This window comes from Desmodus rotundus, chromosome 12, assembly GCF_022682495.2.
Source record: "Desmodus rotundus isolate HL8 chromosome 12, HLdesRot8A.1, whole genome shotgun sequence".
In the NCBI taxonomy this organism is placed as follows: domain Eukaryota; kingdom Metazoa; phylum Chordata; class Mammalia; order Chiroptera; family Phyllostomidae; genus Desmodus; species Desmodus rotundus.
In genome coordinates, this window is record NC_071398.1 from 38,760,963 (window position 1) to 38,788,614 (window position 27,652).

The 27,652-nt window shown below is 57.1% G+C and overlaps 1 protein-coding gene across 5 annotated transcripts; it reads left to right on the plus strand.

Annotated features, from left to right (window-relative positions):
* The first annotated feature begins 330 nt into the window (after positions 1–330).
* Positions 331–27,140, plus strand: LTBP4 (latent transforming growth factor beta binding protein 4). Of its 5 annotated transcripts, XM_045185373.2 has the most exons (33): positions 331–497; positions 2,328–2,386; positions 2,552–2,696; positions 3,213–3,322; positions 8,128–8,319; positions 8,498–8,745; positions 8,816–8,918; positions 9,305–9,379; positions 9,472–9,594; positions 10,040–10,204; positions 10,902–11,051; positions 11,158–11,265; positions 11,864–11,995; positions 12,078–12,203; positions 12,971–13,096; positions 13,589–13,831; positions 14,284–14,409; positions 14,500–14,619; positions 15,503–15,631; positions 15,852–15,977; positions 16,330–16,452; positions 16,661–16,792; positions 18,562–18,693; positions 18,773–18,898; positions 19,979–20,125; positions 21,475–21,741; positions 21,954–22,025; positions 22,265–22,393; positions 22,587–22,733; positions 23,716–23,868; positions 24,785–25,153; positions 25,515–25,667; positions 26,717–27,140. In XM_045185373.2, exons 1-33 carry the CDS (start codon positions 346–348, stop codon positions 26,869–26,871), a joined length of 4,863 nt encoding a protein of 1,620 aa, XP_045041308.2. In that variant the 5' UTR covers positions 331–345; the 3' UTR covers positions 26,872–27,140. The 5 variants fall into 5 exon arrangements, with proteins under 5 accessions (XP_045041308.2, XP_053771229.1, XP_053771228.1 ...); XM_053915254.1 differs by lacking the exon at positions 16,661–16,792; XM_053915253.1 differs by lacking the exon at positions 12,971–13,096.
* The last annotated feature ends 512 nt before the right edge of the window (positions 27,141–27,652 follow it).

Below are 27,652 nucleotides of genomic sequence, written 5' to 3' on the forward strand. Positions count from 1 at the left end.
AGTGGGAGGGTCGCGGCACCTCCACACTTGGGCCTCTCCTTCACCAGAGGGTTCACTGAGTCAGTAACCGACTTCCGATTCTCGCCAACCGCACGAGAACTCAGGCAGGCCCCAGTGCCCCCCGCCCAACACCTGTCCCTCTAGCCCCGCCCCTTCCGCCTTTCGATTGGCTGCTCGGGCAGCGCCCCGGCGGTACCAGACTACGATTGGCGGGAAGTTAGCAGCCCGCGACTGGGACTGTGGAGAAAATGAGTCTGCCTCGGGAGGGGTGGTGCGGCTAGGCGGCGCCGAGCCGGACCTGCTGGACAGACGGCCTGCCTGGAGCCGGACTCCACGCGGGACACGATGCGGCAGCCTGGCCCCAGCGTCCGCCGCCCCCTCCCGCTGGTGCTGCTGCTGCCCTTCCTTGCAGCCGCCGCCTCCGCCGCCATCCCCAGCCCCAGCCCCAGCCCCAGCCAGGCCGTCGAGGCCGCGGTGACCCCGGGCCGCCCGGCCGGGTAAGCCCCGCTGCAGCCCCCTCTTCCTTGTGCCCCCTCTACCCTAAAAGAGTGGTGGTCCGGGAGGCCAAAGATTTTCCAATACAGGGTGAATCAAACGCACTGCTTCGGGGATGGGATGAAAGAGCGAGAGCCCATGGACTTACTAGGGCTCTCTATTGTGCGGGAAGAACTGGGATTTGGACTGGAGAGATTCCCTTCTGGTGTGCGTGGTAGAGATAGTTGTGGCTCCAGCAAAGTCTAGGGTTTTCTGTTTTGGGTTTTTTTTTCCCCTGAGAAGGGTCGCAGTTTATATGGGGGCGGGGCTTTGAGTTCTCTCAGGATGACAGATGGGTGGGGCCCTCGAACTGGGATCGGGTTCCCCAGGTTTTTTGGGTGCTTAAGGAGGAAGAGTATGGGAGGTCGTGAAGGGGTTTTATGTGGGAGTTAGGATGTGCTGGTTTCCTGGGGTTTGGGGGCGCCTGGATTAATTAAAAGGACACTTGGCTTTTCCTAATGAGGAAGACGTGGACTTTTGGGTTGATGGCGGAAGGGCTTTCAGGGAATTGTGCCGGCGGGGGTGTTCCTCGGGTTTCCTGGGCGTTGGAGATGCTCTAGTGTCCTAGAATTAGAAGAGTTCAGGTTTGAATGAGGTACTAGTGGCTTCGCGGCAAGAGACCCAGGATTTCCTATAGATTTGGAGCTTGTAGCCACCCTTCCTGTCTACGGTGACGAGACCAAAGGAAACAGTCTGCCCAGCACCCCCACCCCCCGCCCAGCAGCCCAATGCTCCGTTACAAAGGCCCCGGGCTTCGCTCCCGCCTCAGTCTCTGCGAATGCGTTTAGTAACCCGAGCCGCGCGGGAGGCGGGGCCGGGAAGGGGTTAACCCGGACAAAAGGAGGGAGGGATGAAGGCAAGATCAAGGGTCCTGGAGGTTCCCACCCGGCGGCCTCCTTCCCCACTGGACCCCAACCATCTGGGAAGAGTCCACGCGCCCTACGTCCCCTTCTCAGCATCCTCTCACTGCCCTTCTCTCGGAGCCTGCGCGTGCTCCCTCATCCCTCGTCCCCCTTAGCCTGGAGATAATGGATTTGTCTAGGGGGGCCCCACGGTTGCGGCGCACTGGCGACTAAGCTGAGGGCTTTGCTACCCAGAATCTGAGACCCTCTGGCCGCGGAGTTTTCTCCAAGAACGACAGGGGGGAAATCGAGGCCCAAAGACCAGGAGATCCTGGCTCCAGAACACACGAGCTTTCAAGGGCAGGAATGGGCTAAAACTCAAGCCTCGGGATTCCCAGTTTCTGGGCTCCTTCTGTATCCCCCTCCACCTAGACACCCTGCAGGACCCACAGCCGAAGATCTTCCTTCTCAGTCGCAGAGGCCTGTGGAAGTTGCGCCACCTGCCGGCCACGTGTGGGATGACGGCTGAGTCCTTCCAGCACGGATGTACGGGGAGGGCCGGGTTCTACATTCCCAGACAGTCCGGAATGGGATATGCTGCTCTCAGAAATCCTCTTTGAGTCTTTTTTTAAAAAATCGTTTTTTACAAATTATTTCAAAATGTATTTTTAAAAATACGTTTTAAAAATAATATTTTACCTCCAAACACTTCATAAAACAAGTAAAAATAAGGTTGCTGTGACCTTCATCCCTGGAGAGGCTATGCCAATTTGCCTCTCATTGTACAGACAGAGAAACAGAGGCACTGAGCGCAGTGTCCGAACTGGCCACACGTCTATTTCCAGCACCCTCAGGACTTATCTTGGCTTTTCCTCCCCCATCCCCATTGCCCTCCTTTGGGGAGTTCTAGAACCCTAGGGACCTGAGTGGCTTCCACCTTTCTGTTTATAGTGTTGCTGCGTGTCGCTGCTGCCCAGCCCGATCCCCCAGGAGGAGCCGCTGCTTCAGAGGTGGGTTATCCTAGGTGGGGAATAGGTAGGGGTGAAACAGAGTAGGAGCGGAGGGGCTAGGGCTCCCTTCCCCATCCCTCATCCCAGCTGGAGATCTGGATAATCTTGATAGAAAGAGGGACTTGGTCACATCCTTCTCCACTTAGCCCCTGGCTATCTCTGAAGCCTCCTGCAGGGTTCAGAGCTGCCTGCCTCAAAAGTGTGCAGGCTCTCAGCGGTGCCTGACACCAGTGCCCCCTGCGCTGCCGAGCCCCAGTCCCAGCCCCAGCGTGAGGAAGAGACAGGTGTCCCTTAACTGGCAGCCACTAACGTGAGTGTGCGGGCCCTCCCCTACCAAATGTTCTGGAGCTCCCAGCTCCTCCACCATTTCTGGCACATATTTCACTTTGCTCTTGGTCTCCTCCTCTCACTTGTTCTCTCTCTCTCTCTCTCTGACTCTATCAACTTCTATCTTCTCTTTCTCCTTTTCCTGCCTATTACAGTCTCTAAGCCTTTCAGTCTCTATCTCTCCATCTCCATGTCCCTCTCTCCGTATTTGTTCCCTCCATCTCCTTCACTTTGTTTCTCTCATTGTTACCTGCCTCTTTTCTTCCGTATTTCTCCTCTTTCTCCCTTCCTCATCTGTTTCTCCCACCGACTTTGTCTGTGTTTCTCGCCAAGCCTCTAAAGAACGCTCAAGGCCTGGTTCCTGTAGTGGGGTGGGAGGGGCAGGGGGGTGGGCAGAGCCACTACTGGAAGACCTCCTGGCTGGGAGGCCCCTTCCAGCTGGGAGGTGGGTGTCAGCCTAACCGTGGTCACAGCTCCTTCTCTGCCCCCTCCCAACCAGGCTGCAGGAGGCCAGAGCTCTGCTGAGGCGACTGCGGCCCCGTGGGCCGGGGGGCCGGGCACTGCTGAGAAGGAGGCCCCCGCAGCGCGCCCCTGCCGGCCAGACCCAGGGTAAGAACATCCGCCTTTCCTCTGCCGCCGGGGGGCGGGGGGTTCCGGGCCAGATAAAGCCGTCTGGTTCCCACGGTTCAGCCGCTGCCTAGCCGCCCCCCATTGTAGCTCAGCACCCTACCCCAGGACACAGCCCCCTCTAGGGACCTCGGCGTCCGGTCTCGAGAGGTGAGCCCGGGACAGAACCAGACACTGGCCAGAGGTGCTGACCCGTGGGGGTGGGGCCGGGAAGCCAGGCGTCCGGGCTGCCCTTGGCCAAAGAGCGGGGCACTGTCCCGGCAGAGAGTGCAGTCCAACTAGCCCAGACAACAAAAGCGATTGTGCGGATTGGCGCCTGCCCGGTCACTGAATGCCCAAAATTGCCCGGCAGCTAGAGGCCAAAGGCCTTCCCCTGTTTCCCTTGCTCTCCTCTTGCTCCAGCTCTCACCCCTGGGCTAGCACACCCCCTAGTTTTAACCACCCTCAGAAATCCCCCTCCTGCTGTGGCCTTCAGCCCAGATGTGTCCCCTCCTCCCTAAAGTCTTCCAGATGTGGGCCTCTGGCCAGATGTAAGGACCCCCACCCACAGCCTCAATCCATCCTTTCCCCTTATCCATTCTGACTTCTTCTACCAGGTGTGGGGCGATTCTGGCCAGATGTGAGTGTATCCTTAAATGACCCCCCACCAGCGCTCTGCCAGCCATCCAGACCCCCAATTCCTTTATGGGTCCAGGTGCACTGACCCTTCTCTCCCCCAGATGTGCCACCTGGCTGCCCAGATGTGCCATGACAGCACCTTATCCATATGAAGCCCCTTTCTCTGTACTTAGGGCAGAGAATCAGCCCTTAGCCACCACCCCAAATGCGGCCCCCACTTCTCCTTCCTCTTTACGGATTCAGCCCTGTCTAGGGAGAAATGGGCCCGCCCCCACCTGTTCCCTTGGTCGCCGCTCCCCTACGGGCCCCATTCACTTGTTGGTGCGAGGGGGAGGCAGAGGGGGCGCCCCCCTCCCCCTGCGAGTCTAGCGCCCAGCCTGCGCGCCTCTGGCTGTGCGCCCAGCCCCACGCGCCCCCGCGCGGCCGCCGGGGAGGGAGTGGTGGGGAGGGGGGGGCCTGAGCGGGGGCGCGGCCGTCCTCCCCCGCGGGCGGGCGGGCGCGGCCGGGCCCCTCGGGCGGGCTGGGGCGGCGGCGCGGCGGAGCGCGGCGCTGCAGCCATGGCGGGCGGCGCGCGGCTGCTGTGGGTGTCGCTATTGGTGCTGCTAGAGCTGCTCCGGCCGCAGCCCGGACACAGCCAACTGCGAGAGCGCCTCCGCGTGCGCTTTACCCCAGCGGTGTGCAGCCTGCGCTGCGTCCATGTGCCCACCGGCCCTCGCTGTACCCCGATCTGCGCGCCCCGCAACACCACCAGCGTGGACAGCGGCGCGCCCGGCGGGGCGGCCCCGGGGGGACCCGGCTTCCGCGCCTGTGAGTGCGGGGTGGTGGTCCCGAGGGAGGGGTTCCCAGGGGAAGGAGAAGCCCTCGGGGATGGGGGAGACAGCCCCCCTGGGAGAGGGAGCCTAGATTCCCTGTGCAGGGGGATCCCTGGTTACTTAAGGAAGAGAGCTTCAAATTCCTGGCATTTGGGGTTGGGTCCTTAGGGTCCTGATTTTTCAAGCAATGGGGTTTCTCAGGGACCTGTGGCGTCCCACGTGAAGGGACTGAGGTCGACTTTCGAGCCTTTAAGTCAAAGTTGGGGATACCAGAATTGAGGGTCGTGGGAGCTTAGGTAAAGGGGGCCTTAATTCTGAGACTTGTAAGGGGTCCCTGAAGACCAAGGGAGAGTTTCAGGGCCCTGGTGGGGGGGGGGTGCAGTTTCTGCGTCTGTGGGTGAGAGGGATTATGAAAGTCCAGGGAGGGGGTGCCTGTGCCGGGGTGGGGGGGATCGGGATGAAGAAAGTGGATCAGAGAGCTGAGAGGGAAAGGGTCCATAGAAGGAGAGTGTCTTCAGAACTCTGAGTTGCAAGGATCACACGTGGGAGAGAAATCCAGATAGGAGGCCTAGGGGATGGGATGATCCTCTGGGGGCAGAGGGGACAGGAGGAGGGTTCGCACCAGGCACCCCTAGAGATAGGTAGCCCCCGGGGGCTTCAGGTGAGGTGGAGAAAACGGGCCACCTGTTTGCCCCAGAATGCGGGGATGGGGGGACTCTCAGGGTCTGAGCCTACCTGCCCCCAACCGAAGAGGCCCTCTGGAGTGGGGAGTGGGGGCCCCTGGCGCCGAGAACTCGCCCAGCCTGGCCCCCAGCCAACCCAGCCCTGGAGGCGTGAGCTCATCTCCCGCCTGAGCCCCCGCCCACTGCCACTCCTTCTCTCCTCCCCTTCCTCCCTCCTTCCTTCACTCCCTCCCAGCCACAATGAGCCCGTGCCAGGCGCCGTGCCCAGGTGGGTGCCAAGCCCCTGGAGGCACAAGGAGGGTCATGTGAAGGGAACCTGCCCTCGGCAGAACCCCAATGTCCTCAGCTCCTCACTTCTCCAGGGGCCAGGGGAGTGGAGTTGGCCATGCACATCTAGTGTCTTGCCCAGGCCTGGGAGCCCTCAGGGAGCTGGGCGGGGGCCTGCGTTGAGGCCAACAGAAGGTGGAGAAATGCACTCGGAGGCTGGGAAGTGCCCCCCAGACCTAGCCTGATTCCCACAACCCCCAGCAGAGACCTTCCCTATTTTGGAATCTTGATTCCCAGTTAAGCCTCTCCTAGGCCTGTCACTCACTTAAGAACGCCAATAAAGCACCCTGGAGTCCTGGCCTGGCTCAACCCCCACCCCCCCAACAATAGACTCCAGTGAATTTCCCTCCCTCCTATTCTTCTGATGTAATCCCACAAACTGTGCTCCTCACCAGAGAATTGTGTAGTATTTTCTCTGAGCTACTGCTCCCCACTATTCTAGAGAAGCCTAAGATTACAAACCCTATACACTGATAATTCCACTTCCTAGCTGAATTGTCTTCCTACAAAGACTACCATTTTTCTTATATTTGCAACTGAGTCCCATTAGAAATTCCTAATCCCAGTTATTCCTAATCCCTAATTTCCTAGTCCTGTTCTTTCACCTGTCCCCCTCCCCAGGAATTTCTGATTCATCTATCTTCAGAGAACTCCAGAGTTGGTCTTGATTAACTGATTCTCCCAAGAGGACTTCAGACACTGGTCGGCCATTAAACAGAAGACTTGGGCACCTAATACTTTAGCTGGGAGGGGAGGGGAAATTTTACAACATCTTAGAGTTTTCCCAGACTACTGAAGGTCTCCTGTGCTGGGGACTCCCAGAAGTTCCACTTCTCCTTCTAACCCTGTTCTCAGTACCCTCAAACTGGCCATCCCCTAGAAGGCACTAGAGTCCTCTCTTCTAGGTAATTCTCCCCAAAAAGACTTAAGGGACTCCCGTTGAATGGATGCCTTAGTTCCTCTAAGCTAGGTTCTTTCTCTTTCAATTCCAGAAAACTTGAGCTGCCTTTGAACCCCAGAGTACTGCCCTCTGGCTGATTTCCTCCCAGGAGTCCAGTCTCTTTACCCTTCTAAATTAAGGGGCTCTGTGTATGTTTTTCTCTCTCCAGTGTATGGTTCAGAATACCACACACGCCTTCCCGGATGGCCCCGGCGCCTGCCCCCTTCCTTCTCTCCCCACAGCTGTCTCCAGCTGTTCTCGGTCACCCCTGGGGAGAAAGGGAGGGGGTGCCCTCGAAGCGTATGTCCGGCCTTCTTTGGCTCAGCGGGCCGGGGCTCCCCAAGGATCCGGAATGTGGAGCCACCGCCCTACCCCGGCCGCGCCCCTCTCTTTGTTTACCCCGCCGCACAGCTGGCAGTGCCCCTCCCAGAGGTGGCCTGGGGCCCAGCGAGGGCGCGCAGAGAGTTGAGGCGCGTTCCCGCTGGTGGCCCCGCCCCGGGGATCCTGGAAGCGTGGAGGCAGAGCTAGAGCTCTGGAGCCAGAGCCAAAGAGGAGGTGGGCGGAGCTAGAACGCCCCGATAGCCGGCTGGTGGGGTGGGTGGGGCGTGAACGAATAAGCCCGGGCAAATCAGCATGTGGAAAGGAGGTGGGCGGAGATAAAGGCAGCAAGTTGGGCCATTTGATAGGCGGAGTTTAGAATTCCGCGAGTAGAAGGAGATGTGGGCGGGGTTGCGAGGGGGCGTGGTGCCAGGGAGTAACTAAAATGTGGTTTTAGTCAATGCAAGGGACCAGCTGGGATTTCGGGGCTGGAAAAGCAAAACTCGCAGACCGACGAGAGATGGGCGGGGCTAAACACTTATGGAAAGGGGACCAAATATGTGGTGACAGAAGATTTTTCTTTGGGTGGTGGGCACACAATGTAATACATAGATATGTATCATAGAAATGTACACTGGAAATATATGATCTTATTAACCAATGTCACCCCAACAAATTTATTAAAAATAAATAAACACGTGCTTATGGAAAGCTAGAGTGGGCAGGGCTGAGCCAAATGGGCGGGGATAGAGTTGTGTGGGTGGGGCTGGTACTCTGGGAACTCAGTCAGAAAGTGGGACTCCGGAGGGAGAGTGGGGTAACAGGAAAGTGAATGAAGAGCTGGAGGGCGTGGCGAGCCGATTCAGTGGGCGAAGCTATACCACAGAGATCTGGAAAACTGGACCAAGCCAATACAGGTAGCTAAGGATTGGTGGAGCTGGCACAAGACAGCTCAAGGTGTAGTGACTAAGCACTGAGCGATACCTTTGAGGATTTAGTTATGTTAGGGATCGAGCTAGTTTGGGTGCGCTGGCGCCAGGGATGCCTGCCAGGAAGGTTGTTGACTGAATGTCCCCGCTCTACCCCTAGTCCTGTGTCCCTTGATCTGTCACAACGGCGGTGTGTGCGTGAAGCCTGACCGCTGCCTCTGTCCTCCGGACTTCGCTGGCAAGTTCTGCCAGTTGCATTCCTCGGGTGCCCGGCCACCGGCCCCAGCCATGCCAGGCCTCACCCGCTCAGTGTACACCATGCCACTGGCCAACCACCGCGACGACGAGCACGGTGAGGAGAGTGCGGCCCGGGTCCTCTCCTAAACTTGTGTCTACCACCTCGCCCTTCCTCTGACCCCCATCTTTTCTGCCTCTCCCCCCCAGTACCCTTCTCCAGTGCGCCCCTTTCCTAGCCCAATCGTGTAAGAACCCAGGTATACATCCCTTTGCCCCGCGGTGCCTCCCTCCAGGTGTGGCGTCTATGGTGAGCGTCCACGTGGAGCACCCGCAGGAGGCGTCCGTGGTGGTGCACCAGGTGGAGCGTGTGTCCGGCCCTTGGGATGTGGCAGACGCCGAGGCAGTGGCTCGGGCGGAGGCGGCAGCGCGGGCGGAGGCCGCGGCACCCTACACGGTGCTGGCTCAGAACGCTCCCCGTGAGGACAGCTACTCGGACGCCTCAGGCTTTGGTTACTGCTTTCGGGAGCTGCGTGGAGGCGAAGTGAGAGGAGGCTGGTGGGGAGGGGTCCCATGTGTGCGCAGGGACTTGCTCACCCAACACTTCCCCACAGTGCACTTCCCCACTTCCCGGGCTCAGGACCCAGGAAGTCTGCTGTGGAGGGGCCGGTGTGGCCTGGGGCGTTCACGACTGTCGGCCGTGTTCGGAGCACCTGGGTAAGCCCCAGGACCTCCCAGAGGTGCCCTGAGCTGGGGAGGGGTGAGACCGCCGCCCTGCCCACCTTGCGTGTGCTCTGCCCAGAGATAAACCCAGTTCACAGATTAGCCATGTTTACCGGGTTGAGTTGATCACTTCCAGTCTAGACCCATCCATATCGTTCTGAATTTGACTTCTCTGTTCTCATCCTGCTTTTGTGCCATGGTCCCAGTCATACATTTCTGGAACCTCCCACGTTGCCTTCAGTCAGACCCCCAGCTTTAATTAAGGCTGACCTTGCACTCAAACAACACCCAACATCTTTTAGTCCCTCCCCCTCTTTTGTCCCCACCCACTCCATTCTTACTCCCCTTATCCCTGGCCCACCCCTCTCCTCTCTCCACAGGGCACTCCAACCGAGTGGGAGCCCCAGATGGTCCATGTCCAGCTGGCTTTGAAAGGGTTAATGGGTCTTGCGAAGGTGAGCGGGACAGAGGTTGAAGGGACCTAGCCCTGGGGGCAGGGCCGGCAGGGAGGCTGACGCCACTAGAACCACTCCATCCCTCCTTGCAGATGTGGATGAGTGCGCAACTGGAGGGCGCTGCCAACACGGGGAGTGTGCAAACACGCATGGTGGGTACACGTGCGTGTGCCCTGATGGCTTCCTGCTGGACTCATCCCGCAGCAGCTGCATCTGTGAGCCACCAAGACAGGGGATAAGGCTGGGTCCCATGTCCCCACTCCCCTGCTCTGCCCTCAGACCTCATCCCAGAACATCCCTGGACCTTTAATTCCCTTAGACATCCCCAGGTCCTCCAAGACTCCCAGGTCTCTTGTTAGAACCCTCGGAGACTTCCTGGATGTTCTTCAGCCATTTCTAAGAAGTCCTCAAAACTTTTGGATCCAATCCCTTCACCTCCCCCCACCAGACCTTCAGACCCTGAGATCCTTCTCAGATTGTCTCATTCACCCCTTCAGATTCTCCTCAGGCCCCAAACCTTTTTCTGGCTTCCAGACCCCGCTCAGAGCTCTCCTGAATGTCCCTCGAGCCCACCAAACATGCCCTGGATGCCCTACTTCTACTTCTCAGCTACCATACCCTCCTAACTCCTCACTGAAAAATTTCCTTTCCCTCCCCCAGCCCAACACGTGATCTCTGAGGCCAAGGGGCCCTGCTTCCGCGTGCTCCGCGATGGCGGCTGCTCACTACCCATTCTGCGCAACATCACCAAACAGATCTGTTGCTGTAGCCGCGTGGGCAAAGCCTGGGGTCGGGGCTGCCAGCTCTGCCCACCCTTCGGCTCAGGTGAGGGCCTCCTGCTGGGCCAACCCCTAGACTCAGGCCCCGCCTCCCAGCACTGAGGCTCACAGCCCTCCAACTTGATCGGGCCCTAGTCTCGGCCACCCGCCCCAGCCTCTGAGACCCGCTACCCTCAGACTGAACTCCGTCCAGGCCACACCCATCCTTGGCCACACCTGCCCTTGAGACACACTACCTTAAGTTAGTGTGTCTCCTCCGACCAGCACCTCCAGCTTTGGCCACTCCTAGCTCTTCAGATTTGCTGCCTGCCTTACCGTGTCTCCTTACTTTAGCCAAGTCCCCAGCTCCTGAGACACTGTCTTCATAGGCTCCACCTTGGGTCCTGCCCCACACACACCCCTCCTTGAGGCACTTCCCTGGAAATCTAGCTTCTGCCTAAGACTAAACACCATAATGGGCCTGACTGTTTCCTGGCCTTCAGCCTAGTCTCTGTAGACCTCAAAACCAGACCCCACCACCATCCCAAATATGGAAAACCATCCTTGGTCCCATACTTGGCCTCCGAGACATCCCATTCTTTGATAAGGGTACCACCCCATCCCAACATCTAATCCAAACTCCTGTTACACTCCCAGGCCAACCCCCACCCCTAGCCAGGGCAAGACCCTAGCCTCTCTCTCTCTTTTTCATTCCTTCCTGCTTTCATGCCCTCTCTCTACCCCTCTCCCTTTCCTGTTCCCAGAGGGTTTTCGGGAGATCTGCCCTGCTGGGCCTGGCTACCACTATTCGGCCTCCGACCTCCGCTACAACACCAGACCCCTGAGCCAGGAGCCACCTCGAGTGTCCCTCAGCCAACCCCGTGCCCCACCCTCCACCCCTCGGTCACATGCAGGTGAGCTGGCTTCTGGAGGAGGGGATGTTGTCTCTCCTAAGAACAGGGAGAGGAGTGGGGACACCCAAATCCAGGCCTCCACTCGATGGTAGCCTTTCTTTACCAGGGTTTCTGCCCACCCATCGCCCAGAACCTCGGCCTGAGCCCCGGCCAGGCCCTGAGCTGCCCCCACCCAGCATCCCATCCTGGATTGGTCCTGAGGTCCCTGAATCAGGTTTGGTGGAGGGAATCCAGGGCATTGATTGGGGCATGACAGTGGGGGCCTTAGGCGAAGGTTTCCAGGATAGAACAAGCAAGGATGCCGCAGCTAGAGGAGTTGAGGAGGGTGGGAAGAGATAAAGGCGTGGAGGGTTGTGTGGTGGTTACCTCAGGAGCTGGAGTCGGACAGGCCTGGGTTCAAGTTCTCTGTTATCTGGGAAAATCATTGAACTTCAATCTCCTCATCTGTAAAATAGGAATCATTGTGAGGATTCAATGATCTATCTCTAAAGTGTCTAACGCATAGTAAATGCTCAATTAATGTTACAAATACTTATTTTCATGAGAGCACAAAGAACATACCTGAGGCAGAGAATTAGAGAGCAAAATATTTTAAAATGGAGATTTTAGGGTGGTATTATGGAGAAATTTAGGGAGAAGATCTGATGAGAACATCCCACGATGAAAGAGGATGGTTGTAGCTGGAAGATGGCTTTGGGGGGCGGGGGACATACATGAAGGTGTTTTAGGCAGAGTATCTGAGGGGATTGTACTGGGATGAATGGGACAGGGGATTCAGAGATGGGAGAACCCTGGCTGACTGGACCCCCCAGGTCCCTCCGCGGGCATGTGTCAGCGCAATCCCCAGGTCTGCGGCCCCGGACGCTGCATCCCACGGCCCAGTGGCTACACCTGCGTGTGCGATTCCGGCTTCCGGCTCAACCCGCAGGGCACACGCTGCACCGGTGAGCTGACAGAGTGGGTTGTCGGAGGTGGGGTGGAGGACTGTGCCAGGTCACCTCCTGACAAGCCCCTCCGTGCCCTCAGACCTGGATGAATGTCGCCGCACGCCCCCGCCCTGTGCTCCTGGGCGCTGCGAAAACACGCCAGGCAGCTTTCGTTGTGTGTGCGGCCCGGGCTTTCGAGCAGGTCCGCGGGCTACGGAGTGCCTGGGTGAGAAACTGCCTACCTGGCTACAGATTTCACCTCTGCACGGATCTCGCGCCTACTCTCCCTCGAGAGCAGTCCCCGCCCTCTCACGCTTCCTCAAACCCCTATGGTCCTACTATTGCAGCCCTGGCCCCTGGCCCTGCCGCGCCCCCTGACCAGCTCAGGCTCTCCCTTCGGCCTCTCCACTGCCTCTTCCCCAACCAGCTGGCCCTCCCGGTCCCGGGCGGATCTGTGCTCTACCACTACTCAACCTTTCTCTCCGACCAGGGCCGAGCTCGCCCTCTCTGGGCCCCGCCCCTCCAATTGCCAGACTAGCTCCCGCCGGCCCCCTAGCCCTCGCCCCTGTCCCACAACTGCCGAAACCTATCTGCTGAGTACGACCCCTGATTCCCACCCTGCCACACTAGTGCCCCTCCCAAGATCGCCCCTCCCCTCTCTCCTGCCACCCCTTTGCTCAGTCTCCCAAACTTCCCTTCCTTGCCCTGCCCAGGCTCTGTTCTTCCCACATTGCCCACTTCACTGTTCACCTCTCGGCCTCTGGCCGGGTGGGGATCCCAGACCCTGTCCTGACTTCCCCGCTCAAGCCCCACCTTCGTTGTAAATCTACCTACTTCGAACCCCTCCTTACCGCCCTTGTCTCTCATCCATCCTGGCTCCCGCCCTAGTTTGGCTCCGCCCCTACCCAACTAGCTTCCCTGAGACTGCGGGGAGTTGGGGAGCAGAGGGAGGAGTGTCTGCCCCAGTACCAGCCGCCCGGTTTGTGCCCGCAGACGTGGACGAGTGCCACCGCGTGCCGCCGCCCTGTGACCGCGGGCGCTGTGAGAACACGCCAGGCAGCTTCCTGTGCGTGTGCTCTGCTGGGTACCAGGCTGCGCCCCACGGAGCAGGCTGCCAGGGTGAAGGACTGGAAGGGGCCATGGGGAAGGGGTTGTGGCGGGGAAGGGCAGAGCGGTAGTGATGAAGGCTGGAGAGACTGAGCAATGAGGCTGACTGATGGGGGACAGAGGCCAGGTTCTGAGAACCAGACATGCGGCCTGATGGCTGCAGCAACAGTGGCGGGAAACAGAACGACTGAGTCATGGAGGGTGGATATGTCAGCTATAGGGGACAGAGTAGAAAGAGGCCCACACTGGTGGTGACTAGAAAGGCAGAGTTCTAGGAGGCCAACAGGCAGCTTACAACAGGGATTGAAAAGGTAGAGGGGTGGAGTTTGGAGAGTTAGAATGATGAGAGAGAGGGTGGCCGAATGATGAGAAGGAGGACGAGTGAGGGAGGATGGAGTGCAGAGTGCTGGGGACAGTGTGATAGAGAGTGGAAAGTCAGAGTGTTGGAGGTCGGGGGGCAGACTGTAGAATGCGGGTGCATAAGGGGGTTCCTTGCCCCTGCAGATGTGGACGAATGCATCCAGAGCCCGGGCCTCTGTGGCCGAGGGGTCTGTGAGAACCTGCCCGGCTCTTTCCGCTGTGTTTGCCCGGCTGGCTTCCGGGGCTCGGCGTGTGAAGAGGATGTGGATGAGTGTGCCCAGGAGCCACCACCCTGTGGGCCAGGCCGCTGTGACAACACGGCGGGCTCCTATCACTGTGCCTGCCCTGCCGGCTTCCGATCCCGAGGGCCAGGGGCCCCCTGCCAAGGTAAGGATGCTGAGTCCAAGCGCAGTCTACCCCCCATCTTCTGTGGGGACTGGAAAGAGACAGGACTGGGGGACAGAGAGGCAGGGTGATGCAGCTCAGTGGTGGAGGATGGGTCAGAGGGGAGAGGAGAGAATCTCACTCCAGAGTCTTCTCCCCTTTCTCCAAATATGAAGGTGTTCTCCATATCACCTCCCTTTTTGGATGATACTCGGGCTTGTGGGACCCTTGAGGAGGGGACAGCTCTGAGACAGGAAGGCCACATGCAGGAGGTGGTGTCCAGGCCTCACCCTGGCAACTGTGGAGGGACCATTAATGGGGAAACGGGGAGGGAGGGAGCAGCCTGGACAAAGTCCAGGAGGCTGCCTCCAGACTGGAATGCTGAGGAGGGTGGTGATGGCGATGGGAATGGGTCCAAGCCGCTTCCTCAGCCCCACTGGTTCCCTCTGCCCCAGACGTGGATGAATGTGCCCGTAGCCCCCCGCCCTGTGCCTATGGCCGGTGTGAGAACACAGAAGGCAGCTTCCAGTGCATCTGCCCAACAGGCTTCCAACCCAACTCTGCTGGCTCTGAGTGCGAGGGTGAGGCCGGGGAGGGAGGGAGGACTGTGGATGGGAGAGGGGGCTATTGGGCCACTCCTTCAAAGCCATGCTCTCCCCTGCCCCCCCCAGATGTGGATGAGTGTGAGAACCACCTGGCATGTCCTGGGCAGGAGTGTGTGAACTCACCCGGCTCCTTCCAGTGCAGGGCTTGTCCTGCTGGCTACCACCTGCACCGTGGACGATGTACTGGTGAGACCAGGCTCTGCTTGTGACCCTGGACCTGCATCATGACTTCTGACCGAGACGGTGACCCCTGTCCTGGACTACCACCCAGACCTGGTCCATAACCTCCTGACCTTACCTCAGTTCCCTTACCTGAACCACAGCCCGTGACCCTGAATGTGACTTCTTACTCTGTGACCCATGAACCCTCAACTTGATATTTGACCCTAACCATGATCCTTGCTAATAACCCAACCACAGCACTATAGCAATTGTGCCCCTCCTGACCCTACCTGTTTCTGGCCCTATATGTGACCTGTGACCCCTGAACTTGACTGTGACATTTGATCTAACCATAACTCCTGACTATAACTCTGACCACAATCCCTGACTCTGTGTGACCCTTGATCCTGTCATTTTCGCTGCCCCTGTGTCTTCTGAGAGCCCCTTCCTTGGGGTCTGATTGGGTCCATGATCCCTGGCCCCAACCTCTGACTGGAGGCAGAACTCTGGACCCTGACTATAACCCCAACCCCTGACCCTGGTTGATCTCAGTTCCCAGTCACTGACTCTGACCCCTGACCCATCAGAATGCCATCCAATAATCCTGGTTTGTAATACCCGATCCCTTACTCTAATTAATTTCTGACCCCTGTACCAGTCAGAGTCCCTTCCCCTGACCCCAGGATACTGGCACAGGGAGTTCCCAGAAACCCAGGCCCACAGGACCCCCAGCTGTGGTCCCCAGAATCAGAGAAACCTGGTCTCCCCAGCCCACTTCTGCCATGGAGCCTTCACCTTATATTCAACCCAAGACACTTCTCACCGCCTCCTTCAGGCCCCTTGCCCCAAGGGAATCGTCCTGTGTGTCTCTAGACTGGACCCCTTCTGAAACCCCCCTTTCCCACAGATGTTAACGAGTGCAGTTCAGGCGCCTCCTGCGGCCCGCATGGCCACTGCACTAACACCGAAGGCTCCTTCCACTGCAGCTGCGCGCCTGGCTACCGGGCGCCGCCCGGCCGTCCCGGGCCCTGTGCAGGTGGGCAGGATGAGACAAGGGCGGGAGAGCCTGTGCGATGGGCCTGTGTTCCTGGGCGATCCTGTTAGGGAGATGGAAACGGGACTGAGGAGCTGTGGGTGGAGCTTAGAAACCCACCGTTTGGTTTGAGGCTTGTAGGCAAGGTTGCCTCTTTGTGGGCGGGGTTTGGGTTTCTAGAGCGGGTCCGGTGACCCTCAGGTCTATCTCTCGGGTATTCTAGACGTGAACGAGTGCCTTGAGGGTGACTTTTGCTTCCCCCACGGCGAGTGCCTCAACACCGACGGCTCCTTTGCCTGTACTTGTGCCCCCGGCTACCGACCCGGACCTCGTGGAGCCTCCTGTCTCGGTCTGTACCCAGGCTAAGCCTGGACCCGGAAAGGGTGATCTTACACCAGGAAAAGGCAGGACAAGCAGAAGAAGGTGGAATGGGGAATCTGCATTTTGCACTGCGTTTTGGGGGCGGGGCTTGTGGGCCCTGTGGCGGAGCAGGGAGGGGCGGGGTTTGCATAGCTGGGTAGTGATTAGAAAGGACCGAGCTTAAACCCATCGGAGGGGTGGGGATTGCAGGGAGGGAAGGAACCTAAGACAAATTGGGGAAGGTGGTAAAGGCCGTGGAGCCAGAGTGGTGGGTGGAGGGGCGTGGCCTGAGAGGTTAGGCAGTGGAAGAGGTGTGCCCGGTTTTGGACACTGTCCTGCAGATGTTGATGAATGCAGCGAGGAAGACCTCTGCCAGGGCGGCATCTGTACCAACACCGACGGCTCCTTCGAGTGCGTCTGTCCTCCGGGACACCGCGCCGGCCCGGACCTCGCCTCCTGCCTCGGTGAGAGGCCCCGCCCGACCTGACCCCTCCTTTCTTCCCTTTGCCTCCTGACTCCCATCCTCTGTCCTATTCCTCTCTTGCCTTCTTCTCTGCGTCTCTGCCTCCTCCTCCTGACCGTCTTCTCCCCTTCTTGATTCCCCCATCTTTTCTCCTTTGCTTTTCTACCGCCCCTGCTTCCCGCATCTGACCGCCCTACCTCACCCCTCAGACGTGGACGAATGTCGAGAGAGGGGCCCAGCCTTGTGCGGCTCCCAGCATTGTGAGAATTCCCCGGGTTCCTACCGCTGTGTCCGACACTGCGACCCCGGTTACAATGTGGGCCCTGAAGGCACCTGTGATGGTGAGACCACCGCTTTCGCCCCTAGGTTGCTGGAGTTTGTTCCCTTTGGGACCCTGTGTCTCACGGACTTGTGGGGAGGGAAAGGGCCCCAACAACGCACTAACTCTATCCCCATCTTTATGCTGGAAATACGGCACCAGTGGGGTTTTTTTCTTTAACATTTTTTATTTGTCAATTACAGTTGACATGCAATATTATTTTAATTTAAAAAATTGTTTTAGTATGTCTTGTAGTTTCTTGTGAAGGCAAAGTGGGAGGATGGGGAAAGTCACTACTACTAGGAACCAGGCCAAGCCTCACTTCCAGAAGCAGCCCACGCCCCCTCTGCCTATTGAGTTACCCCGGTAAAATATCTCTGACCTCAGAATAGTTGCCCTTGCTGCCTCACCTGCCTCCCCGGTCTCCTCCCACCCACTTTCCAATTAAAACTCCTTGTTTCTCTTCAGGTCCCCTCTCTTTGGACCCACCCTCCTCCCACTTTCTACCACTCACTCTCCTTCCAATTGTCCCTCCAAAGAGGCACAGCCTTGGCTGTCCCAGGCCCCACCCTTTCCCAATGAGAAACTCGCCAGGTTTCTCTAAGCACTGGCCCTTGACCACTTAAACTCCACTCTTCGAAGTGCTATTTGTCTCTCCAGATTTAGTCTGAGCCCTTTGCCTTTGCTCAGACTTCTGCAGGTCTTGGGAACTACAGGTCTACACCTTCCGGTTTCTGCTCCACTTTCAGACCACCCTTTGCCTACTGTTCTCATTTACAATGCCTTCCCACCCCTCCATTCCCCGACCTCACCCCTTGCCTCCCAGCCCCTCTGCCCCATTCCCCTAGAGGTTCTGGCAAGGTACCGGCTGAGATAGGAGGCCAGGACTAATCTAAGACATTGTTTTGGATGGAGTGTGGGTCAGCATTTGGTGGAACAGATGAAATGACTGTGGGCTGCCTGTGGCTCTCTGGTTGCCAGACCTCTGACTCATGGAAAAGCTAGGTCCAGGAGTTCTTGTTCACTAATTCCACAGAGCACCTGCTGTGTGCCAGACGTGGGGGGTGCAGCTGGCAGTAAGTCGAACAAAATTTTGGCCTTTGTGGAGCTGATGTGGGGAGGGGGGACGGACAGACAATACATAGGTAATTTTTTTGTCTTTCTATTGATTTATTTCTATTTCTTTTTAAAATTATATTTTATTGGTTATGGTATTATAGTTGTCCCAGTTTTTCCCCCTTTGTGCCCCTCCACCCAACAGCCCTCCTTTCCCTTAAATAGGTATGTTGATTCAAAACTCACTCAGCAGACAATTTGGGGCACCTACTACATGTCAGGTGCTGTTCTATGCCCTGGGAGTGCAGTGGAGAACACGGCAGACACAAGTCCCTGCTGTGTGGAGTTTGCATTCTAGGGAAGTGGCTATAAAATGAGGTCAAGTTTAAAAAGGAAAATAGAACGGGATAAAGGGACAGAGATGACCGGGCAGTGGGTGACCTGGACACTTGCGTAAAGTGAGGGAGGAAGCCATGCATATAGCTGAGGGAAAAGTGTTCCTGACAGAGGGAACAGCAAGTACAAAAGCCTGAGGTGGGGCCTTGTCTGGGCTACATGAGAAACGGCAATGAGGCCTTGGGAATCACCATCACTGTCAGTCTTTAGAAGCTCAGACTCCTAGAATAGGAGATTCACAGACTTCTCAGTCATGAGAACTGAAAGTGGCATCAGGAACCTGTGAATCCAGGCCTGCGACTTCCCTCTTCTTCCCTCATGCTGTGCTTGCTCTTGCAGATGTGGACGAGTGCCAAGAATACGGCCCCGCAATTTGTGGAGCCCAGCGCTGTGAAAACACTCCTGGCTCCTACCGCTGCATGCCAGCCTGCGACCCTGGCTACCAGCCCACGCCAGGGGGCGGATGCCAGGGTGGGTGTCCGTTGGGCATTGGGTGAGCTGAGGGGGAGATAGAAGGCCCAGCGATGGCCTGATTGTCTACTGGTTGCAGATGTGGACGAGTGCCGGAACCGGTCCTTCTGCGGGGCCCATGCTGTGTGTCAGAACCTGCCTGGCTCCTTCCAGTGCCTCTGTGACCAGGGCTACGAGGGGGCGCGGGACGGGCGTCACTGCGTGGGTACGGGGCTCCAGGGGTGGGTGGGGCCAAAGGGTGGGGAAGAGGTTGGTCAGGCCCCGCCCCTCATCATAAATCTGAACGCTGTGAACTTTGGGGGTGTGGAATTGAGACCTTGGGATGTAAGGTCATCTTCATGTCAGGAGAACCTCTTCATTCACATTGTATCTGGGGGATGCTTTTTAAAAATTGCGAAATGTGTAAAATGCACTAATCTAAAATGTACATAAACATTCTTTATTTTTCCTCAACATTTTATGAGGAAAAACATATAGCATGACCTATACCCTATTATTATCATTTTATTATACTTGCTTCCTCATATATCTACCCATGAATCCACCTAATTTTTTGGATAGATTGAAAATTAAATTACAGTCATCGGTACACTTCTCTTTAAGTTCTTCAGTGTGCCTATCATTTACCAAAGTTCAATGTGTGTTTACGGATATTTTCATTTGCAGTTCAGTTTATATGCAGTGAAATGTGTGAATCTTAATTACACATTCTCTTTAAGTTTTGACAATGCCAACACAACAGGCTATATTTCTTTAAAAGGAATTACAACTGTGAAGTCATAGGATATATTTGAACTTCAGGCACAATTGGACCCAGGAATTGTAACAAGGCCACCTGCCTCCTCTCTCAGCTCTGCCTTCCTCTACCGCATTGTTTTCAGGCAGGCTCTTCATGACGGCAGAGGCGGCCCTAGCGCCTCTGGCTCACATCCTCAGCTTGGCGACCCGAGCTGCAGAGGGAGGCTCTTTCTCAGTATTTCCAGCCAAAATCCCAGGACTGGCTTTGATTGGCACAGCTTAGCCACTGCCCATCTCTGAACCAGAGAAATGCAGCAATTGGGTTGTCTGTACCTGGGACTTGTTTCCACCCCCAGTAGTAGCTATAGCTCTGCTCAAAACACATGGGCTGAAAACAGAGGAGCAGAAGGCTCCCAAGGGAAATTCAGGGTTTGTCACCAGAACAAAAATCACTGACGGGGCCCAGGCTGTCACAAATACCCATTACATTGGAAAGCTCAGAGTTTACCGCCACTGACTTCCTTTCCCCGTTGTCTCCTGCTCACAGATGTGAATGAATGTGAAACCCTGCAGGGCGTGTGTGGAGCCGCCCTGTGTGAAAATGTGGAAGGCTCCTTCCTCTGTGTCTGCCCCACCAGTCCTGAGGAGTTTGACCCCATGACTGGACGCTGTGTTCCCCCGCGGACTTCCGCTGGTAAGACTGATGTCAGTGTCTATTTAACTGATGGCCGCTTGCCCCCCAGAAGATTCGTGTGGCCTAACCACTGCTGATGTGGACAGGTGCCAACCATGAAATGCCATTGTTTTAAACAGCAAAAACTTCAGAATTCGTCGGTTAAGCTGGGGAGTGTGACCCAGCAACAGGAGAACTAGATCCTGGCCCTGCCTGACTTTACCAGACTTCTTCATTCAACAAATGTCCACAAGGGCATCCACTGTGTTTGGTCCCTGTTCTGGGCACTGGTGACACAGGAGTGACCAGGGAAGATCGCTCTGTCTTGAAGAGGCTCACAATGTAGTGGGGACCGACAGCGATATCCCTAGATGGTGACGACCTGAAGAAATCAGGGCTGGGATGAGGAAGCACAGGCCAGAGGGAACGAGCCTATCTTGAGGAAAGGCTACTGGGTTGTGAGACTCCACAGGAAGTCCTGCCCCAGCCTGAGAGAAGAGTTAGGGAGAGCTTCCTGTGGGAGGGGGTGTCTGAACTGAGAGAAGTAGGATGAGTAGAAATGAGCCAGGCGAAGTGGATGAGGGTGACATTGGGGGTAGAGAGAGCAAGGGCAAGGGCAAAGGTCGGCCGAGGCAGAGAGGGCCTGGCATGCGGGAGGACCTGAAATAAGTTCAGGGAGGCAAGGGAAGGAGTAGGGAGAGAGGCCTCAGAAGAAGGCTGGTGCCAGGTCACACTGACTCACCATGGTCAGGAGGTTAGGCTTGTCCCAAGGTTACCCTGGCACCATGGAAGGGTTTTGAGCAGGAGGGGAGGTATAATCAGATTTTGAAACCTCCTCTGGCTGCCATGTGGAGGTGGGTTGGAGGAGGTGGCCCTGGGTGCTGGGAGAGTGGGCAGCAGGCTGGGACAGGGCCCAGGCAGAGCGGACAGGAGTGGATCGAGGCAGCAGCCACAGGAGGGAAAGAGGGGGCGGGTGAGTGAAACACTCAGGAGGCCAATGGACAAGCTGTAGGGCTGCCTGGGTGAGGGACAGGTGGTCTGACCCAGGCCTACGTTTGGGGATGAAGACTCCAAGGCCATTTTGGGACATGTTGGATGTGAGAACCCGGGGAGACATCCGGGAGGTAAGGGAAACAAACCCCCTCTCCTCCTAGCCGAACTGCAGCTTTGGTGACGGCCGGAGGTCTGGGAGAGAGTGAGGCAAGAAGTGCAGATATGACCGGAGACAAAAATAGGAGAAAGGGGCTGTGACAGAGTGGAGTCCGGTTCTGCCATTACTGGCTGGGAGCCCTTTGTGCCTCGGTTTCCCCATTTATTACATGGGGGCTGGAGGTTCAGGCCACGCTCCCTAAAGCCTCTTATCTCCCCAGGCACATTTCCAGGCTCGCAGCCCCAGGCACCTGCCAGCCCTGGTCTGCCCGCCAGGCCACCCCCACCGCCCCCACCCCGCCGGCCAAGCCCACCTAGGCAGGGACCTGTGGGCAGTGGGCGCCGGGAGTGCTACTTTGACACAGCAGCTCCAGATGCATGTGACAACATCCTGGCTCGGAATGTGACGTGGCAGGAGTGCTGCTGCACTGTGGGTGAGGGCTGGGGCAGTGGCTGCCGCATCCAACAGTGCCCGAGCACCGAGACAGGTGGGCATGGGCTACTGCATGGGTACGGGCTTGAGGGTTTGGGTGGTGGGTGTGAGGTGGAGAGGTGGGCACAAACAGGCACTAGGGCTGAAGACTAGGGCGGGGAAGGGTGGGCAGGGGCCAGAGTAAACACGGAGACAGGCAGGCATGAGCGAGCCCAGGGTCGGGGCTGGGATGCTGCAGTCTGGGCCTAGCCTTGTCTCTGTGCGCAGCTGAGTACCAGTCGCTGTGCCCCCATGGCCGTGGCTACCTGGCACCCAGCGGAGACCCAAGCCTCCGGAGAGGTGAGGCCTGACTTTAAGCCCCATCCACCTTCAGCCCCCAGGCCCAGCCCCTGCCCACCCATCTCTCTATCTCCATCTTTCCCCATCTCTATTTCTGGGTCTCTATCGCCATATCTCTGTCTCTCTCTTTCCTGGCCAAGCCACAGAGCCACACACCCCTCACCATCCAGCCCACCCCACACTCTGGCCCTCATCCATCTCTCTTGGTGTTGGCGAGCCTCTTGCCATCCTTCCCGCAGATGTGGACGAGTGCCAGCTGTTCCGAGACCAGGTGTGCAAAAGTGGTGTGTGCGTGAACACGGCCCCAGGCTACTCTTGTTACTGTAGCAATGGCTACTACTACCATTCCCAGCGGCTGGAGTGTGTCGGTATGAGCCCCATCGCCACCATTCCCCGAAACACCATCCACCGAAACACCATCCACCACGCCAGCCCCTCCCTGGAATGTGGCCACCACTAATAGGACGTCCCTCCTGGAGCCTATCCATCACTGTCATTGCACTGGGGAACTGGGAAAGTGTAGAGGGCTGCTTCTTAACCACTGCCCCCATGCCCCCGCAGATAATGACGAGTGCGCAGACGAGGAGCCGGCTTGTGAGGCGGGCCGCTGCGTCAACACCGTGGGTTCTTATCACTGCACGTGTGAGCCCCCGCTGGTGCTGGACGGCTCGCAGCGCCGCTGTGTCTCCAACGAGAGCCAGAGCCTGGGTAACACGGCCTCAAGCCCGCCTTGCTCCGCCCAGCCAATTACGCCTTGCCCAGCCTTGCCCAAGCTGCGCAGCCAGCCCCTGGGATCCCACTTCCTTTGTGCACATTTTGTGAATTGGCAGTAGCCCTACCTTATAAGATGGTTGTGAAAATTTTTAAGGACAGAACAGGGCCCGATCTAAGTGCTAAAGGCGTGCTCCCTGTTCTTTCCCTGTGCATCCCAACTCTTTCCACCTTCCTCTGGGTGTCTGTCTTTAGGTATTTTTCTCAGACTTGGACACTTTCTGGGTCTATCGTTGTTTCTAGGTCTGTTTCTTTCCATCTGTCTCTGCATCTTTGCTTACCTGTTTTGTTTTTTTAAAAAAATATTTACTTATCAATTTTGAGAGAGAGAAACATTGATTTGTCGTTCCACTTATTTATGCATTCATTGGTTGATTCTTGTATATGTCCTGCCCAGGGATTGAACCCACAACCTTGGCATATTGAGACGATGCTCTAACTAACTGAGCTACCCAGTTAGGGCACCTGTTTGTCTTTGAATCTCTGACTGTTTGGATGTGTTTGTCTCTATTTCTTTGGGCTCTTTCTTTCTTTTTTTTGCCCACGGACCCAAACTCTGTTCCTACAGCATGCCCAAACACTTCATTCAAACAGTTCTCAGAGAGGAAAAGCAACTGCCCCAAGGCCACACAGCCCTCCAGAGGCCAGGCTCGGACAGGGCTCTCAGACCCTATGTCCCAGCCACTGGAACCCCTCTTCTCTTCCCTTCTATATGACAGCCTTGTATGCAATCAAGCCCTGTCCTCAGTTCAGAACCTTGGAACTACCTCAGAGGGCTTCTGGGAGTCGGATCTCAGCTGCTGAGAAGGATGTGTTGATAGGCAGAGGCTGCTAGGCCACTCCAGAAGGAGAGGAGGCTGAGCGTTTGGGAGGATCTAAGAGTCAGTCCCACTCTGATGCATGTTGTCTCTGCCCTCAGAGGACAGCCTGGGAGTGTGCTGGCAGGAAGTGGGGGCTGACCTCGTGTGCAGCCGCCCCCGGCTGGACCGCCAGGCCACCTACACAGAGTGCTGCTGCCTCTACGGGGAGGCCTGGGGCATGGACTGTGCCCTCTGCCCTGCCCAGGACTCAGGTACTGCCACCTGCCTGGGTCACACTCAAAGACCCTGTCCCTCAGGCTCCCAATCCAAACCCTTAGACCTCCTAGTCTGAGACCCAGTGTTAGACTCCCAAATGTCCCAGCCCATCCCTAAATCCTGGTCCCTTAGTCCCCAAGTCACATCCCAAAGACCTCCAAGTCTTATTGGCAGGTCCCACAGTTCCAGTCCCATAGGGTCCTGAGGTCTGGTATCTCAGACCCTCAACTACTGGTCTCCAAATCCCAAAACAGCCCATGAGGCCCCCTCTGCCAAATTCTGGACCCTTAGACCAGTTGCTCCAGCCCTACCATCGTGGCCTCTCTGGTCATAACCCACAGGCCTCCAAGTTCCATTGCCTTGGACCCCTGTATCCAGGGCCTAAGACCCCAACACACAGGGCTCTTCGAACCCTCAATTCCCCCAGTCATCAGCCCTGGGGAACCCATCCCCGTCCCCGGCTCAAAGACCCCACACTCAGTCCTCAGACCTCCAGGTCCTGTGGCTCAGATCCCCTCCCATGCATCCTGGCCCCTCAGACCCCAGTAGCAGGTCCTGGGAATTCCCAGGCCTGGTCCCTAAAACACCAGCATCCCATTTCTGTGGGCTTCTAGTCTGAGTTCCCAGGGGCCCCCCAAATTCTAGCACATTGGACCATAATTCCTAGCTATAGTCCTTAGGACTTCTGACCCCACTACCTTCAAATCCTAGTCTCAGCCCGTGGACCCTCCATCCTGGTTCCGGACCCCCTGATCCTCACCCTGCAAGTCCAAGCCCCACCTCTGAAGCCCCGTCCATGCCTCAGCCTGGGGCCCTCCCACCCTCTCCTCTGGGTTCTTCCCACAGTGGGGACATGAATGGTAGGTGCAAGGCAAGCAAGGGATGACTGTTAGGCTTGGCTCCTGTTCACAGATGACTTTGAGGCCCTGTGCAATGTGCTGCGTCCCCCTGCATATGGCCCCCCGCGGCCAGGTGGCTTTGGACTCCCCTACGAGTATGGTCCAGACCTAGGTCCACCTTACCAGGGCCTTCCGTACGGGCCTGAGTTGTACTCACCACCTGTGCTACCCTATGATCCCTACCATCTGCCACCTGGGCCCTTCGCCCGCCGGGAGGCCCCCTACGGGGTGCCACCCTTCGATGTGCCCGACTTTGAGGATGATGGTGGTCCCTATGGCGAATCTGAGGCTCCTGCTCCACCCGGCCCGGGCACCCGCTGGCGCTACCGGTCCCGCGACACCCGTGGCTCCTTCCCAGAGCCTGATGAGCCACGGGAAGATGGTGAGACTACGGGCTGATGGGGACTGAGATGAGGGCGGAGCTGTGCAAATACGGAGTCAGGGAGGAGGGAAGGAGAGAGTTGCAGACGCAAAGAAGCCCGGTGTAGAGACAGGCTCAGGGAGATGGGAGAATACAGATGAAGTCGCAGAGAATGGAGACATACCTATAGATCCACCAAGAAAGAGGTGCAGACAGAGGGAGAGCTAGAGAGAGCACCCCAGTGCCCCCAGCATCCCTGGACAGCGATGGACCATTTGGAAGGGGACAAACAAGGATACAGAGCCAGGGACACACTAGCCTTTGGGAAATAAGGGAGAAAAGGCACAGACCCTGAATCAGGGAGTCCGGGCATTCTCCGCAGGTGCCCTGACTGGGCCTTACCAGGGGCTGGCAGCGGAGGAGTGCGGAATACTGGACGGCTGTGCCCATGGCCGCTGTGTGCGCGTTCCCGAGGGCTTCACCTGTGACTGCTTCGAGGGCTACCGCCTGGACATGACCCGCATGGCCTGCGTCGGTGAGGGGATGGCAGGGACCAGTGGGCAGGGAGAGGGTGGAAGCCCCGACTAAAGGTGGGTACTCAGTGACGTCTAGGAGAAGGGCCAGCAGGGGAGGAGCAGCCTGACAAAGGCGAAGTCAGGCTTGAGGGAAGCAGAGCTTGACCCCAGTGCCTGCGCTGGGCTTGAAGCAGGTTGAAGCAGGGCGGAATCCTGAAGGGGTGATGTGTAAGGGCTACCAGGGCAACCTTGGGTTAATTTGCTTGACCTCTTGGAGAGCTTCAGTCTCCACGTCTGTAAAGTGGGAACACGACTCCCGTTTGCCTGGTTTCCAGAGCAGTGATGCAGGACTCCGCGGGGACTGGAGAGGTCTCAGACTCAGTCCAGCAATGTTCTGTGTGACCTGGCCAGGTCACTGTCCCTTGCTAAGTGTTTTTTTCATCTGAAGTGACCGAATCGCAGAACCCATTTCAAAGAATTGCAAACATTGTTAATACTGATTTACAATGATGCTGTAAATCCAGGCTCGGAAAAGGGGAATTGAGTTCCTCAAGGTCTCACAGTGGAGAAAGAGCAGGGGGCTGGGCACTCAGAGCCTCTGGGAGCTGGTCTGAGAACCTACTAAGCAGAGTGTGGGCCGGCTGTGTGACACTGGGCAAGGGGCATCCCCACGCTGGGCCTCAGTTGGCACATATGTAAAACTGAATCACAGAATGTACTTCATAGGGTTATTAGGAGGATAAATTTAATGCAGGTAATGTGCTTAACACATGTCCGGTTTGGAGTAAGCATTTACTGTGGTCGATACCGTCATCAGTATTCTTTTCCTATCAAAAACCTAGTGACTTAGGGGCTACTGTACCCATATTACAGAACACAAAACTGAAGCACAGAGAGGTTAAGTCACCTGCTCAGACTCACACAGCCGGCAGATGATACTGGCGGGGTTCAAACTCATCCAGGAGGCTCTGCTTCCACATCCTTCTGCCTCAGGAGCCTCAGGGGACAGGGAGTCAGACTCCCAGGTTCCCAGCCCTGAGTAGCAGCACTCCTCCAACCCCCTCCCCAGATATCAATGAGTGCGATGAGGCCGAGGCTGCGGTTCCGCTCTGCATCAATGCGCGCTGCGTGAACACAGACGGCTCCTTCCGCTGCATCTGCCGCCCGGGATTCGCACCCTCCCACCAGCCTCACCACTGCGTGCCTGCCCGGCCTCGGGCCTGAGCCTGGGCGGCCCCCAATGCCTCCCCGCGCCTGCGCACGCGGGCTCCCTGCGGGGCACTCGCTCCTGCCTGCTTGCGCGCCTGGGCACGGGGTTGCCGGACCGGACAGAGTGGACAACTGATCCACGGATGGAAGTGGGACGCCCTTCGCTGCTCCCACCACCCTCAGCCCCTCCTACCGACGCCGCAGGCCCGGGCCCGGCCCAGTGTTCCCTTCATATTTCTAATCCTTTTTATAAAAGTTTTCAATTAAAAAACACCTATTTTGTACCTTCTGCCTCTGTCTGCCTGTTTCTCAAAGTCTAACTCTAAAGTTTGTTCTTTAAAAAATATATATTTTATTTATTTATTTTTAGAGAGAGGGGAGGGGAGGGAGAAAGGGAGAGAACGGTGGGTGTGTGTGAGAGATGCATCCATAGATTCATCCGTAGGTTGCCTCTCACACACCCACAGCTGGGGGCTGGGCCTGCAACCCAGGCATGTGCCCTGATAGGGAGTAGAACCCGCAATGTTTTGTTTCCCAAGCCGGTGCTCAATCCACTGAGCCATACCAGGCAGGGCTAGAGTTTGTTCTTTGAGCCACTAAACTATATCCTCTTCCCATCCTGACTCCTATTAACTTCCATGCCTGTCGCTTTGTCTGCCTCTTTATTGCTCTCGGCCTTTCTCCTATGTCTCTTTCTCTCATTGTTCTCTCTTGTCTCCTTTCCGCTTCATTTTCTCTGCCCGATTCTCTTTTAGTCTCTCTTTCTATGACCTTCTCTTTTTCCTATCTGCTTCAT

What these genes read in the sequence shown, in the direction of transcription:
- LTBP4 (XM_045185373.2), top strand. Translation starts at nt 346, where the DNA reads ATGCGGCAGCCTGGCCCCAGCGTCCGCCGCCCCCTCCCGCTGGTGCTG. An exon ending in GCAGGGCACACGCTGCACCG is followed by an intron (nt 11,996 to 12,077) that starts GTGAGCTGACAG and finishes CCGTGCCCTCAG; the next exon opens with ACCTGGATGAATGTCGCCGC. An exon ending in TGATGAGCCACGGGAAGATG is followed by an intron (nt 25,154 to 25,514) that starts GTGAGACTACGG and finishes CATTCTCCGCAG; the next exon opens with GTGCCCTGACTGGGCCTTAC.